Source organism: Gouania willdenowi, chromosome 1 (assembly GCF_900634775.1).
Source record: "Gouania willdenowi chromosome 1, fGouWil2.1, whole genome shotgun sequence".
Classification (NCBI taxonomy): Eukaryota; Metazoa; Chordata; class Actinopteri; order Blenniiformes; family Gobiesocidae; genus Gouania; species Gouania willdenowi.
The window spans coordinates 9,587,211-9,602,311 of NC_041044.1; the positions used below are offsets into that span (position 1 = coordinate 9,587,211).

At 37.8% G+C, this 15,101-nt stretch overlaps 1 protein-coding gene across 1 annotated transcript; it reads left to right on the forward strand.

Moving 5' to 3' along the window:
* The first annotated feature begins 360 nt into the window (after positions 1-360).
* capn9 (calpain 9) lies at positions 361-13,016 on the forward strand. The gene is made up of 20 exons (XM_028444801.1): positions 361-645; positions 1,724-1,793; positions 1,896-2,014; positions 2,255-2,388; positions 2,805-2,973; positions 3,136-3,219; positions 3,901-3,986; positions 5,207-5,284; positions 5,529-5,689; positions 5,900-6,057; positions 8,132-8,340; positions 8,445-8,481; positions 8,586-8,666; positions 9,959-10,016; positions 10,421-10,485; positions 11,168-11,236; positions 11,321-11,399; positions 12,193-12,309; positions 12,448-12,506; positions 12,702-13,016. Exons 1-20 carry the CDS (start codon positions 439-441, stop codon positions 12,726-12,728), a joined length of 2,067 nt encoding a protein of 688 aa, XP_028300602.1. The 5' UTR covers positions 361-438; the 3' UTR covers positions 12,729-13,016.
* The last annotated feature ends 2,085 nt before the right edge of the window (positions 13,017-15,101 follow it).

Below are 15,101 nucleotides of genomic sequence, written 5' to 3' on the forward strand. Positions count from 1 at the left end.
CCCTTATTAGTCTCATTGGTGTGTGACTGTACGTGTGAATATGTGAATGAGCTGATATTGTGAAACACTTTGGGACTACCTCAGTGGTTATAAAGCATTATATAAATCAAGTCCATTTACAATTTAAAGAGCAGAAAAAGCTATTCATTGGATTTGAATAAGGGTGATTTTTAGGAACAGATGCAGGCTTTGTGGATGTTTAGGGATGATTTTTAGTAAGACAATTACATTCCATCTCCAATGAGAAAGAGAGAGAGAGAGAGAGAAAGAGGGCAAAGTCTGCAAGATAAACCTGTTTCTGTTTGAGGGTGTGCACCTTCCAGCCCTACCCACTTTACTCATTCTTTTCTCTATCAAACACATCAGGCAGCTTGCACCATCACACCTTCATTGTCCACCTCTCTTCCATTTGCTGAGGTTGTTGAGGAAAGCAAAAAGATGCCCCTACAGTCCAATCTGTCGGGGAAGGGCTCCAGTGCCCTAAAGGCTGAGAGTACCCAGTGGGATGGGAGGTCGTTTGAGGAGCTGAGGCAGGAATGTCTCAGCAATGGGACTCTGTTTGAGGATGAAGACTTTCCTGCCACTGACTCTTCGCTCTTTTACAGCCAGAGCACCCCTGTCAGTATAGAATGGAAGAGGCCAAAGGTACGTTGTTCTCAGAGTGTAACTTCTTATTTTGATTTTGCAAATATGAATATGAATGCATTCTCTTAATTAAAACAGTACATTGAGAGAAATTCACTGGGTTCAGTTTAGAAGCTGAATATGGTTGAGCATGACAAAACAATTAATCCAGTTTTTTATGTTATAGTTAAAAAGTAATCAGTGCAATTATAATTTCAACTTCTATTGAAATTTTCAATTGTACAACCAGATACAAAGATTACAATGTTTTCAAAATCTACATTTCTCACCTAATATGCAGATAAATATTTGTTAATCGTGCTGATTAGACACCACCTTTTTTACTTGCTTCATTTTTTCTTACTAATAAATGTCTCACTATTTTAATAATAAATTATGGTTGAGGGATGCCCATATAAATGCAGGCCACTATTGCTGTGTTTACATCAAACCAAGACAATGCGCAACAGAATTTCACCAAAATCAGTGCTTTTTGACATCTGCTGCCATGCCCTACTGTACCCTTTAAATAAAAAAAGAATAATTGTTTTTACTTCTATGAAGTAAAAACAATAAGGAAGTTCAAGTTGTAGCTGAAAAACCAGTTCAGCCAGGCAAAGAGTGTAAATAGAGCTGCAAGCAGATTAAATTTTATCCACAAACATCTATGAGTAATTTACAGAAAAATCATTTTGTGTATTCCCTAGCTGCTGTGTAACATGGTCAATCTAAATGATCTACTGTAAATGAAGAAGTTTATGGCAACAGTGTTTTTCTGCTTCACAAATCATTTTGGAAGTGACCTTGATCCATTTGTCATCACCCCTCAGTTGTAGCACTGCCCAGGCTTAAGATAACCAGAACGTGTTTATTTCTCCTGTACAAATATCATTCTCAGGCATTTTATTTAGAGTGCATGCTTCAGCTGCTTAGTATAGTTTCAGTTTGTGATGTGTAGATAGAGTTGTTTGAATGGGATTTCAGGCTTTATAATATGTTTGGAATGCGAACACACCTATCAAGGGCTGCACCGTCACCTCTCACCTGACACCTGCTAAGCCAACCTGTTTCTCTTCTTGTTCTATGTGCTTCCGTGCAGGAGCTCTGCGACAACCCACGCTTCATTGTGGGTGGTGCCGACAGGACAGACATCTGCCAGGGCCAGTTGGGTAGGGAATTCAAGTAATGTACAGTGTGCACTTGTGCACTGTATGTGTGTGTGTGTGTGTGTGTTAAAAAGACTTTCCATTCATTTTTCTATATTACAACAGGGGACTGCTGGCTCCTGGCAGCTGTTGCCTCCCTGACCCTGAAAAAAGATGCAATGGCCCATGTTGTTCCCACCGACCAGGGCTTTGACAATAGATATGCAGGAATTTTCCATTTTCGGGTATGGCTGACTAGTTCTATATAAAATGGTCAGAATATGCAGGATTTTCTAATAAAAACAAATGCCATTATTTTCTGTTATTGATAATATGTTACTTAAAATGCATCTACCACTTTATCCCAACTAACCACACATAATTAGGTGCTTTTCAGCATCCCTGAATCACTAATGTGACACAAACAGAGCACTGCGTTTCTAAGAGATGCTTTTTCTTCCATCCTTTCTCTGGTTTCTCCTCAGTTCTGGCAGCACAATAAATGGGTGGATGTCGTGGTGGATGACAAACTGCCATCAGTGAGAAATAAGCTCATAATGCTTCACTCTGCATCCAACAATGAGTTTTGGAGTGCTTTACTGGAGAAAGCCTACGCTAAGTAAATGTGACATATTGTTAAATATTCATCCAACAATAGAAACACCAGTTGTAAAAGTTTGAAATATCAATATTTAAGTGTTAATGTATTTTGAAAAATAATTGAAAGAGAAGACATTTCAATTAACAACTGGCTGGTTTGGGACAGAAAAATAGTTACTTGGCCTGATAGCATATACTGTATATATCATTATTAAATACATTTTGAATGCCTTGACGTGACATTGTAAGGCATTGTTGCTTGGTGGTATCACTGCCTAAATTGTGGGTTCAAAACCCTCTAATGTCCCAGTGGTTGGTTTATCTCATGGTCTATGCATGGTCTAGTCAGCAGGATGGATGGGAGGATGGAACACTGAGCTTACAGCAATGTCCAACGAAATGGACAGCACACTGACACCAACTGATATCTTTCAGAATGCACGGCAGCTACGAGTCTCTAAAGGGTGGCAGCACCATGGAGGCCATGGAGGATTTCACAGGCGGTGTGGGTGAAATGTATGACACCAAGAGTTGCCCAGACAACATGTTTGCGATCATGAAAAAGGCCCTGAATCGAGGTTCCATGATGGGATGCTCAATTGATGTAAAGACTTTAAATTTCATATGCGTAAATTTTGCCCATTTTAAAAACATTGTTTATATTTCCTTAATAGTTTTTTGGTGTGTGTATGTGTCTGTGTGTGCATGAGTGCATGCGTTTTAATATGCATTGTTTACATCTGTTTTTTTTCTTTATTTTTTCTAGATTAGCAGTTCTGCAGAATCTGAGGCCAAAACATCCACTGGACTGGTGAAGGGACATGCCTACTCTGTTACAGGTGTAGATGAGGTAAACTGCAGAAATTGATCTTTGCTTTTGGTTAGGCTCCAGTTTGTTGATGATCGGAAACAAAAAAACATTCTATACTACTGCAAAAGCACACAAAACAAAATTTTATTCATGTTATATTTTAAACATATATTGATGATATCCTTGTAATTAAAGGTGCAGTCCCCTGCTCCGTCTATATATATATAAATATATACACATGTGGGAGCTTCATTATATTCCCCCAAAGCAAAACAAATAATTATCTTTTCAAGCCCTCCAGATGCCTCATTTATTTCCACCGCACAAGGGTTTGCTAAGAACACAAGAGAACAGAGGGACAGAGGGGGGCATGGGCAAGACGGGACATAAAGGCATCTGATTGGCTTGTTCCTTTTGGACCAAATAGCAGGGATTGGTCAGAAATTTGTTATGATTATAGCTACGACAAAGATCAGATTTTTGTTTTTGTTCTTTTTAGTGAATACATTATGTACTGACTAATCTCACGATGGAAGGACCTTTAGCCCCAATGATAATATCATTACTGTAAATGTGTTTTAGAACAGCATTGTCGACTATACCATTAAGGCTTCCAAAAGACTAAAGAAATTATAGAATCATCAAACATGCAAAACAACACCTCGATCAGAGGAATTGTGCAGTTAACTAGCCTTATCTTCCCATTTGTTTTATTTATAGGTGACGATCAGGGGTAGGAAGGTCAAGCTTGTTCGGGTCAGAAACCCCTGGGGTCAGGTTGAGTGGAACGGTCCCTGGAGTGACAAGTAAGATGTGACGACACCTCAAGTTATGCAGTATTTTTCTTTTCTGTACCCTCTAATTTCTGCATAAAGTTGCAGAGTTTTGCTAAACCCTTTTAGTCCCAGGGCCAACAACTGCACCCTAAAACTACTGGTACCCTTTTTTATTTAATTCTGAGTCCTGTCTTAGGGTCTCTCTGTTGCACACTGGTTAACATTGCTGCCTATAACTGCAGAGATTGTAAATTTAAATCCCACTGGTGGCCCTCAAATTGTCTCTTTCTATTGGCCCTCTGAGAGACTGGCATTCTGTCCAAGGTGGCTTACTTTGCCTCATGCCTGCTGTCATTTTAGTGCAACTCTGATTAAAATACTAGATATTCTTCAAGGATACTGTAAATCCTCATCATACAGGTATACAGCACAATTTCCATTGTTCACAAAGGTTCCTTTTTCTGATTGCGGGCATTTTACAGAAATGCTTGTAGATTGTGTACATAGGCTGGTTTTCCTGACAGCAGTTTGTCTTCTTTTGCAAATTAAATTTCATGTCCTGCTAGTTTTTACAGTGCTCCAATATATTAATGAATGAATGAATTAATTAATTAATGAGTAATTTAATCAGTTTGCTAACCCAGATGTTGTTGTGTCTACATAGCACTGCTTTTACTTTCAAATTTTAGTAAAAACAACCCTTCTTACACACTCAGGACACATTCAGCACAGGGAGACTATGGAAGAAACTTACAATCTAAAGTATGTCAAACCAAACTGTAAACCCTCTCCCATAGAGAGGCCCTGATGCCTTAATACTCTAATACTAATGGTGGGAGGATATATTGTGCAACAAGATATTGTGATATGAAAATATCACAAGATATATCGTTGAGGATATGACCAGCATCGCTGGTGTCAGATGAAAAGAAAAAAACAATCTACTACACACTAGATTGTTATGGTTTGATTTTATTTTATTTTTGATATTCCTACAACATCTATCGTATCATATTGTATCGTAAACTCAGTTTATTGTCCCACCCTAGCTTATACTAATACTTTCTTAAAAACATTGTATTGGAGAAGGAAATTCAGGGCTCAAAGAAGTTTAAATCCTCTCATATCATTTCTTTCTTTCTCAGCTCCACATTTAGTACACCTCACAGTTTACATTACATATCCAGGTATTGATGACTTCATTGAATGAGTGAAGTTGGTTCAAACATTTTGTCTTCTGTCTGTTTCAGCTCAAGAGAGTGGGACAGTGTTGACAGTTCAGATAAAAACCGTATCATGCAGAACTCAAGAGAAGATGGTGAATTCTGGTGAGTTCACTTCAGCATTAGATTGTCACAGCTCTATGTTTTTTGTCACGAGCCATCATAGATATTAATGAAAAATTCTCCTTTTTTTTTACACTCAAGAACAGTCAATCTGGTGCAAGTATTTTCATTTTCATAAAGAAGATAATGGTTTTTAACAACTGAGATTATTTGTAGAGCCTCATTTAGTTTCTATGAATTTACTACATTTAGCTTTGAACACTGGTGTTGGTGCTTGTATTTCTAGGATGGAGTTTGAAGACTTTAAAAGGAATTACAACAAAGTAGAAATCTGCAACATGACTCCAGATGCCCTGACGGACAACACAAAACGGCACTGGGAAGTGGAGATGCTTGAGGGAAGCTGGATTCGTGGCTCTACAGCTGGAGGCTGCAGAAACTACATTGGTAAGACCGTCACATTTAAAATTTTAACCATTTTCTCAAATGTCATACTGACGACTGCAATAGGGTAAAGGTTTTATGTATATATGCTGTATTCATTTTTATGTGAACATTATCTTTATGTTTGACTTAAATCATTTGAAGCAGAATCATAAGAATAAACATTAACATCCTGACAACTGACTTTCTAACACTTCTTACTGTAATCTGCAGACACTTTTTGGACCAATCCACAGTTTAAACTGAGGCTGAACGACGCTGATGACGATGACGACGTGTGCAGCGTCGTGGTTGCACTGATGCAGAAGGGCAGACGAAAGTTGAGGAAAGAGGGAATGGACTTGCAAACCATTGGTTTCGCCATGTACAAGGTCAGAAAATAAGTAATCTATACTATAATTCAAGGGAGGTCTGTGTGTGTGGATGCATGTGTGTGTGTGTGTGTGTGTGTGCGTGTGTGTGCGTGTGTGTGTGTGTGTGTGTGTGTGCGTGTGTGTGTGTGTGTGTGTGTGTGTGTGTGTGTGTGTGTGTGTGTGTGTGTGTGGAGCAAATATCTCAACTTTTTTCAACCAATATTAGGCTATTGCTAGGTTATTGCTATTGCTAGGTGAAAGCTGATGATAAGTCAGTGGTAATGCTAGACTAATGCTAACTCTAGGCTACAGCTAATTGCTAGGCTAATGTGATTTCTGTGTTAATGCTAACGCTAGGCTAATGTCAATGCTAGGCTAATGTGATTGCTATGTTAATGCCAATGCTAGGTTAATGTTAATGCTTGGTTTATGCTAATGTTAATGCTAGGCTAATGCTAACACAAAGCTAATGCTAATGCTAGGTTAATGCTAACGTTAGGCTAGTGTTATTGCTAGGTTAATGCTAATGCTAATGCTATGCTATGCTATGCTATGCTATGCTATGCTATGCTATGCTAATGCTAATGCTAGTGCTAAGTTAATACTAACACTAGGCTAATGCTAACACTAGGCTAATGCTAGAGTAATGCTAATGCTACGTTAATGCTAATGCTACGTTAATGCTAATGTTAATGTTAATGCTAACGCGAACGCTACGATAATGCTAGGCTAATGCTAATGCTAACACTACATTAATGCTAATGCTAGGTTATTGCTAATGCTAATGCTAATGCTAACGCTAACACTATAATAATGCTAGGTTAATGCTAATGCTAACACTACGTTAATGCTAACGCTAGGTTATTGCTAATGCAGTGCAATGCGGGTCAGCACATGCATCCTCATTTGCATTTTCTTCAGGAAATGCAAATATTCTAATTCATATATAAATTTGTGGATTTTGCGTTAAATCTTGAGGAAAAATAAACTTCCAAACATTAAGGTTTAATGAAACTTCATTAATTATGGACATTTTCTAAACAAGCCAGCTCCATTCCAAAGAGGTTCAGATTATAATTTTAGACAGAGGGGTACACACGGAGTAATCTGGGAACACCAGTGTAGAGAAACCAAGACAATCCACCAGCAAACACACTGTGAACGATCATTCCTTATGTATTACAGGGAAGATAATCAGGGGAGAAACACCTGTGTGGGAACAAAAGGGAAATATATCCGATCTCACTGTACCTGTACACAGACAAAACAGGGGGTGCCAAACACAAGAAGAGACTATTACCCATGAACAAATAAGAACAAGAAAAAAAACAAAAAAAATTACAGATTAACAACACAAAAAGTCAGAAACCAAGACAAATCATAAAATAAAGCAAAATTAGACTCCAACTTAAAAAGAACACTACTGGGAGTTAAACCCACAACCTTTAGAACAGCAGATTGAAACAAACCTATTACAGAATAAACCACACGTGACATGAATCCAGCAAAGCTGACCAGAAACCCCCAGAAATCCCCTCTTTGTCCCTCTCATCTGTTCGCATCCACAGTTTTTGGTGTGATATTTGGTTGTAGCTGAAAATATTCTTTATTTTTCCATTTTTTGAATGGCTACTTTTGATATATTTTTCCGAGGCTTATAGAAAAATAAACTCCCTCACTGTATTGTGTTGTTGGCTTTTATGGTTTCTCTTTTTAAAACAGGCATTCAAGAGTTCAAGGGAACATTTCCCTCCTTACTATCACTACTTGACATCTCATTAAACAAAATCAAGAAATAAACAATTTGCTTGTGTTGGATCAAAGCTTGTTGACAAGAGGTGATAGTGGGTCTCAAAGCTTAACATGTCAATTATTCTGTTTTATAATCAACCATGCCTGCCTTACTGGATTTGAAATAAAAATGACTGAATAAATACAGTATATTGTGTGGTACTACTGGAAGCTTCTAGACTACAGTGCCTACAGTCATGCACTTCTCTCCCACTGCTTTTTCTTAACTGAAAATTATCTTGAATATTGACAAATAAATAGACAATTTATTCTTTCTTTTTTTTGTGTATTTGGTCATTAGGCTCCGGAGGGTGAGGACTATCTATCGAAGGATTTCTTCCGCTACAATGGCTCCATGGCTCGAAGCAAGACATACATTAACATGCGTGAGGTTTCAGAGCGCTTCACCCTGCCTCCAGGGGATTATGTGCTGGTTCCCACCATCTTCCAGCCTCACAAAGAGGCTGACTTCCTTGTACGGGTCTTCTCTGAGAAGAAAGCAAAAGCTTTGTGAGTGACTGTGTAAAATACAGTTTTTGCCATCTAGAGTAATTTGGTGTATAAATGTGATTTATCCTATTTTGAGATTGAGAACTTGTGGTTATGTCACACAGAGAGATGGGAGACAATGTTGATGCTGACCTGCCAGACGTAAGTACAGTTAATCATCAATGCAGAACTAGTCAATCGCCGAGTTAGTCTACCCAACCCGTACGGTAGAGAACTTATTCTGATGACTCTGATGTGTCCAACAGCCACCTCCGCCCAGCGAACCAGAAGATGAGACAGATGAGGAGAAAGGCCTGAGAAGACTCTTTGACAAGCTGGCTGGTGATGTAAGGATATTCAGATATATGACTCCGGAGTTTTATGATAGTTTATCTATCTAGCAGTAGATATGATACAACAAAATACAGCACAAAATTCCATTATAAGAAAGCCAAATGACCATTCAATTAAAAAACAACCATTCCTTAAACAGCAAAATATCACCTATGGAGAGGGTTTGAAGACATAATTACATCATCGCATACACACAGGTGGCAGGGAATAATAAGAGACATAATCACTGCCAGTGACAAGAATTTAACAAAATCAAACAAAAAATAACCCATATACATTGACTTTTGAAACAAAACTTAAAGCAATTCACATTACATAAGTAAAAAACAAAACAAAAACCTAAATCTCAAAATTCAAAGCTCAGGATTCCAAGCAAATGAACAAAATGAACAAATGAACAAAAATGAAGATGCTAATTTTCTTCAGTTGCTGTAATACTTGCGGCCTGTCTTTGCCTGATCTCGTTAGATCTCAGAAGCTAAGCAGGTCTGGGCTTGGTCAGTAGTTGGATGGGAGACCACTGAGAATTTCAGGTGCCACAGTGGTGGACAGTTGCTCCAGTGGTATCTGTCACTGTGTCCTTGGGCAAGACACTTCACCCACATTGCCTAGTGTGTGTGGTGGTCGGAGGGGCCGATGGTTTTCCATAGCAGTCTTGCTTCTGTCAGTCTGCCCCAGGGCAGCTGTGGCTACAAAGTAACTTACCACTACAAAGTATGGAGTGAAAGAATAATTCCTTTATTCTGTAAAGTGCCTTGAGTGTCTATGATAAAGTGCCATATAAAATCCTATGCATTATTATTATTATTATTATTATGTATAACACTGGACATTGATCCTCAGAATATCCATTCCAATAACTTCAGTGGTACTTTCACTGCCCAGCACTGGCCTTGGGTTCATTCCACTTGAATTGATAGACATTGATTAAATTAGATCAGATTGATGCACAAAATCAATCCTAGTGGTGGTTTAGTTTCAGTTTTTTGTCTTATAAATGAAAATAACCCTGCAACCCTGATAAAAGGCACAAGTGGATCAGAAAATGAATGGATGTATATGAAAATAAAGAATGACTATGGCCAGCATGAAAAGCATAAAAAACATGACTTTAAATGTAGATTAAAAAATGTTTAATAAATGTTACAAAAATACTGAAAATTAGAGATTTTCTTAGTTTCTGCTTATTTTTGTTTAAGAGATTTCCTAATTACATTTTTTTCTAGTTTTGCTATCACAAAATAACTTATTGAGGAAATAACCATTTCACTATTTTGTTTTGCAGGATCAGGCCATCGATGTCAAAGAGCTCCAGGAGATGCTGAACGGTGTCCTCAGCAGACGTTAGTAATCATCTTGTTTTTAATGGTTCTCTGCACTTTGAAAAAAAAAGTAGTGCGATGCAAAATTTTGCCATACGTACAGTAAATGATTCATGATGTCTAGCTTGTGCTATGTGGATGACATACCACTATTAATGAAATACCATTATGTTGAATCATAGGTATATACTTTCTACTGTATGCACTAAAGGTTGATAAAGCATTTGCATTTCATGGGAAGATATTTTGAAAAAGACACACTTTGAGCAAAATGTGAAGTTTTGGTTTAATTATTATCTTCTAAATGTAAATACTAAGTGAACTAGTGAATACTAAGTAATTAATAATTTTAATCAATTTTTTGCAATTTCTAATAACTATATATCATGATGTGTATTATGTGTCCCTTGTTTTTTTTTCCTTAGGAAAAGAGATCAAATTTGATGGTCTGAGTCTGAGCACCTGCCACAGCATCATGAACCTCATGGATGTATCCTCACTTAATAGAACATTACAAATGAGTATTTCATCAGTCCATTGATCAATTCATCCATACATCCATCCATCCATCACAATACTTCCAAAACCATGTGTATAATTCACTGAGTGTGAAGCATTTTCTGATTTTACCAATGATGAAAAAAAAAAAACAGCACAACATGAGTTAAGAGCAGCAAGGGAAAAAATAACTCATTATTTTTTTTATTTTGCAATGTCATGCCCTAAGGTTTGTAGAATTTGATTAATGTGTTGAGAAAATAAGTGGATTAATTCTGCAGCAGGAGAGTGCAAGAGACTGTTACTGTGTGATCTCTGTTGCTGAATTTTATTCCTCATTCTTAATCGATGAATGTTCTTGCCCTCACTTATGTTCCTTAACTTTGAGGCATAACTGGGAGAATGAAATCCAAGATTAAAGTCATCAAAATTAGCTTCTTTCTCATGGACACAGGCACAATTTAGCATTACAGGACACTAAGATCTAGGATCACACTCACACTGACATTTTCACCACAGAAACAAAATATGCTATTGTACATTGACACTATGTACATGGTGAAATCTTATTTTGTACACCAGAATGCTAAAAGCAAACCAAAATCACCATAAGCTAACTTAGCCTTTAATGGGATGTTCAAGTTCCATGAGTTTTTCTTAAAGCAGTGATTCAGTCGGACGGGACAGGAAAACTAGAGTTTCAGGAGTTCAAAGTCTTCTGGGAAAAGATGAAGAAATGGATTGTATGTTTGAATTAATGTGGTGGCGGAAATTTGGGAACTGCTGGTCTGTAGAACTCTGCATGTTTAAGTCTTCTTTTGTTGCAGATGCTTTTCCTGTCCTTCGACACAGACCGTTCAGGGAAGATGTCCTCCTATGAGCTTCGCATTGCTCTTAAAGCGGCAGGTGAGAGTCAACTCCTGTACTGCATCACTCAGCCCCATGAAAGTTTTTTAAATCTCCTATGATTTACTTAATTCATGCCTCAGTGTGAAACAGATGTTGCACATGTTTGCTTTTAAAGCATCAACAAGCTGTTGGTTTCTTTGTGAAGTTTTAATCTTTTCACAGAGTGCATTTCCAGGTTTGTATTGGCTAATTAACTGTTTTACCAAATTCAAGCTGGGCTTGGATTAGCTCTGAGATGTACTGCCAACATGTTCAGGATGTCCCTGAATGTCACAGAAACAGCTTTGGGTGGTTAGTGAGGATCTGCTAAGGACAGTGTTCCATAGTCAAAGCACAGCACATTTTTAATAAATTTAATAACATGGTTTTCACTGAGCCCTGGGGTGGACATTTGTGTCCTTTCTGTGCAGAGTTTGCATGTACTCGTTGTGTGGATTTTCTTCCCACAATCCAAAAACATGACTGTTATATAGAGACGGATTCCTTTGCATTCCTTACAGTTAAGTCCTCTTCGGTACTATTATTTAGAATCTCCTTGGTCTCTGCCATAGTAACAAGCTGAAGCAGACTTGTTGTGCATCCCACAATGCAGCACGCAGCTGAGATGTTAGAACCTGCTTGTTCCTTTTTTCAGGGTCACGGGGGCGATTTATTGTATTTACTGAAAAAATAGAGAACAAATGTGGGTCAGAGAGAGATTGGCTACAAGAGTACAGCCTTCAATAAAATAGTTTAATGGTTTCTCTTATGCAAACTGGGATCTGAGAACTAACTGCATCTGTGCCTTAAGGTATGCATCTGAACAATGACCTCCTGCAGCTGATCGGCCTGAGGTTCGCTGATGACAACTTTGACATCGACTTTGATGATTACCTCACCTGCATCGTCCGTCTTGAGAACATGTTCAGTACGTTAAATAAATACTGAAATTTCTGCCACAAACAGTTAAAACATTTTTAAACTAAGAGTAATTACAGTGAGTCTGAATTGTTGTCTTTTATGAGTTGGCTGTGCCCAATGCTGAATCTGTGTCTCTTTTGTCCAGGAACTTTCCAGGGTATGGACTCCTCAAAAAGAGGGCGGGTGAGATTGAACATCATGCAGGTAAAGCTAATTCCCAAAACTGTTGAGTCACTGACCTTGGGGAATTATTCCACATTTAGTTTTGTTGTACCAGAAGGATGGGAATTAGCAGCTTTCAAGGCTATCTTTGTTTCTTGTTCTCTCGTATCTATATTCTCGTGAGTCTCCAAAGCAATTTAGAAATAATTTTATTAAAATAAACATTCTTCTCCACAGTTTCTCATGATGTCCATGAACGTCTGAGGAGAAGCTGCAACAAAACAAAAACCTTCAGGAGAACGAAGACAGCCATCTGTCAACTAGTCTGCACCAATGCTTAAAGACATTATATTCTACGAGTTTAATAATCTCAGAATTTTCAGTTTGTTGGCCATTATCTGAAAAAAGTAATGTGAAAGGCTTGCTGAGCTTGAAAGTGGGATTAAAGTTGTTGTTATGTGTGGTTTTTTTTTCCTGAATGAGCTTCAGGACAAAATATTGGTTTATTTTTCTCTGCATGAATGAAATAAATATGAATTCCAACTTTGGTAATTCTTTTAATGTTTGTGGAAAATGGCTAGAATCATGCCAAACATGATCAACATAATGGGGTACTCTTACCTATGTGCCACTGTAAAAAAGTAGGGGAAAATATGACCACCATGTGCTTCCTGTAATGCTGAAGAAACTTTTTTACATTTAAACTTATTGCAAATTATGAAGCACATCACTCTTCCTCCTTTTTTTAAACTACAAAACTTCTCCCGCAATTTTTGCTCAAATGACACCAAACTTGTAACAACACATCTTCAGACAATTTTTTGCAGCATTGTAGATTACGTTTAGAAAACATCTGAATTCTATTTCAAAAACTGAATTTTTTAGCATTTAAAGTTTTGCTCTCATGCTAACAATTAGAGTCAGTTTTTAACTTTTGGAGTCAATAAATCATTGTCGAAAATAAATTATTAACATCATCAGGGGCAATTTGTGTATTTTTAGATTTAAGTTACAATAGCTGAATTTTTGACAGCAGTTTGAAATCTTCCTTTAAACGCTAACAGCTGCTGTTTTGCACACAGCTGACTGGCTTGGTTAATTAGTGAAGCTCATTGTGACATTTCCATTTGCCAATTAGTGACAGAAGATGTTCCGTCATCATCGTAGTTGTCGATTAGTTATTTTTTTGACTTATTGACTAATCATAATTGCTGCTGTAGAATTCCTATAAAGAATGAGAAGAAGCCTTAAACATATACTGTAGGCCTGAGTTGTCTTTTACTAATTAACTCACTGAAATAGAGCATTGTTTCTTGTGCCAAAAATTGAGTTCCCAAGCCTTAACTGATGTAAAATGCACATTAGAATGTCACTTTTTTTTTTTTTAATATTCCTACACTCCTATGCGGCTAAAATTGTCTGGCAATTAGCATTGCTGCTCAACAGCAATAATTTATCATTATGTTTGGCTTGTGAATTTTATGTGAAATGTAAGTGTTTCAAGTTCTAGATGAAGCAGGAGGATTAACCAGTGAGGTGTATTATCTGCGCCAATATGAAATTCATTTAATACAATATACATTTTACTTAAAGTTGAGTATTGCCTTGTCATGGTGTTTGGACACATGCTTTTATAATCAAACTCAGCCAGCCCTGCTGTTAGAATGTAGATTGACTTGTGAACCTTGAAAGTTGCTACTCCTCAGGCTTATCTCTCCTCTGTTGACAGCTGTATATCAAAAACAGGGGAGTTCTTCATTTGTGGCTTTCTTTCTTTATGTTAAGGCCAAAGCCTTAGAATTCACTTGTTGGTTTCAAATTTCTTGTCAGCCTATATATGTGATCACCAAGCTGGATTTCTTCAGAGTACAATGTGGCCACCAGTGCTCTCACCGGGGTTCTGCCTTTCTCCTGGTTTTGGCCTGAGAACATGATTTGACATCCTTTGTTCTCCCAGGGTCCCTATCCCGGCCCTGTTCTTTGATTCTGCTTGTGTTAATAAACTTTGTATTATTTTGCGAGCCAGTTTCATCGATGACCTTTTTTCCACATTACACAACCTTTTTCATCGTCCACATCATCGCATGGGGGAAACCACGACACCAGCTTCTTTGGTTTGGGGAGCAACTTCATGATTACATGTAAAGACCCTGGAGAAAAGAAGCATCCATCCATCCATCCATTCTCTGACCCGCTTGCTCCTTTTTTCAGGGTGGGGGGTCTGCTGGTGCCTCTCTCAAGCTCTCATTGGGCCCTTGCAGGGCAACACACAGACATAAAGACAACCACCCGCACTCACAATCACTCCTTTGGGCAATTTCAAGACTCCAATCAACCTAAGAAACATGTTTTTGTATTCTTGGAGGAAGCTGGAGTACCAGGAAAAACCCACGCAGGACGTGGAGAACATGCAAACTCCATACAGAAAGAACCCGTGTCGACCCCAGGGCTGGACAGTTTTTTATGGATTTAACCACTCTCCATATTAAATTATTAAAACCATGAAATATATGAAAGATCAAATACTGATGCTCCTATACTGATAACCCTAACCCTAACACATTCAATAAAATCTTGGAGAACTTTGTTGTCCTCTCTAAATCATGTACCGAGTGAAGGAGTAGGTGGTAATTGAGG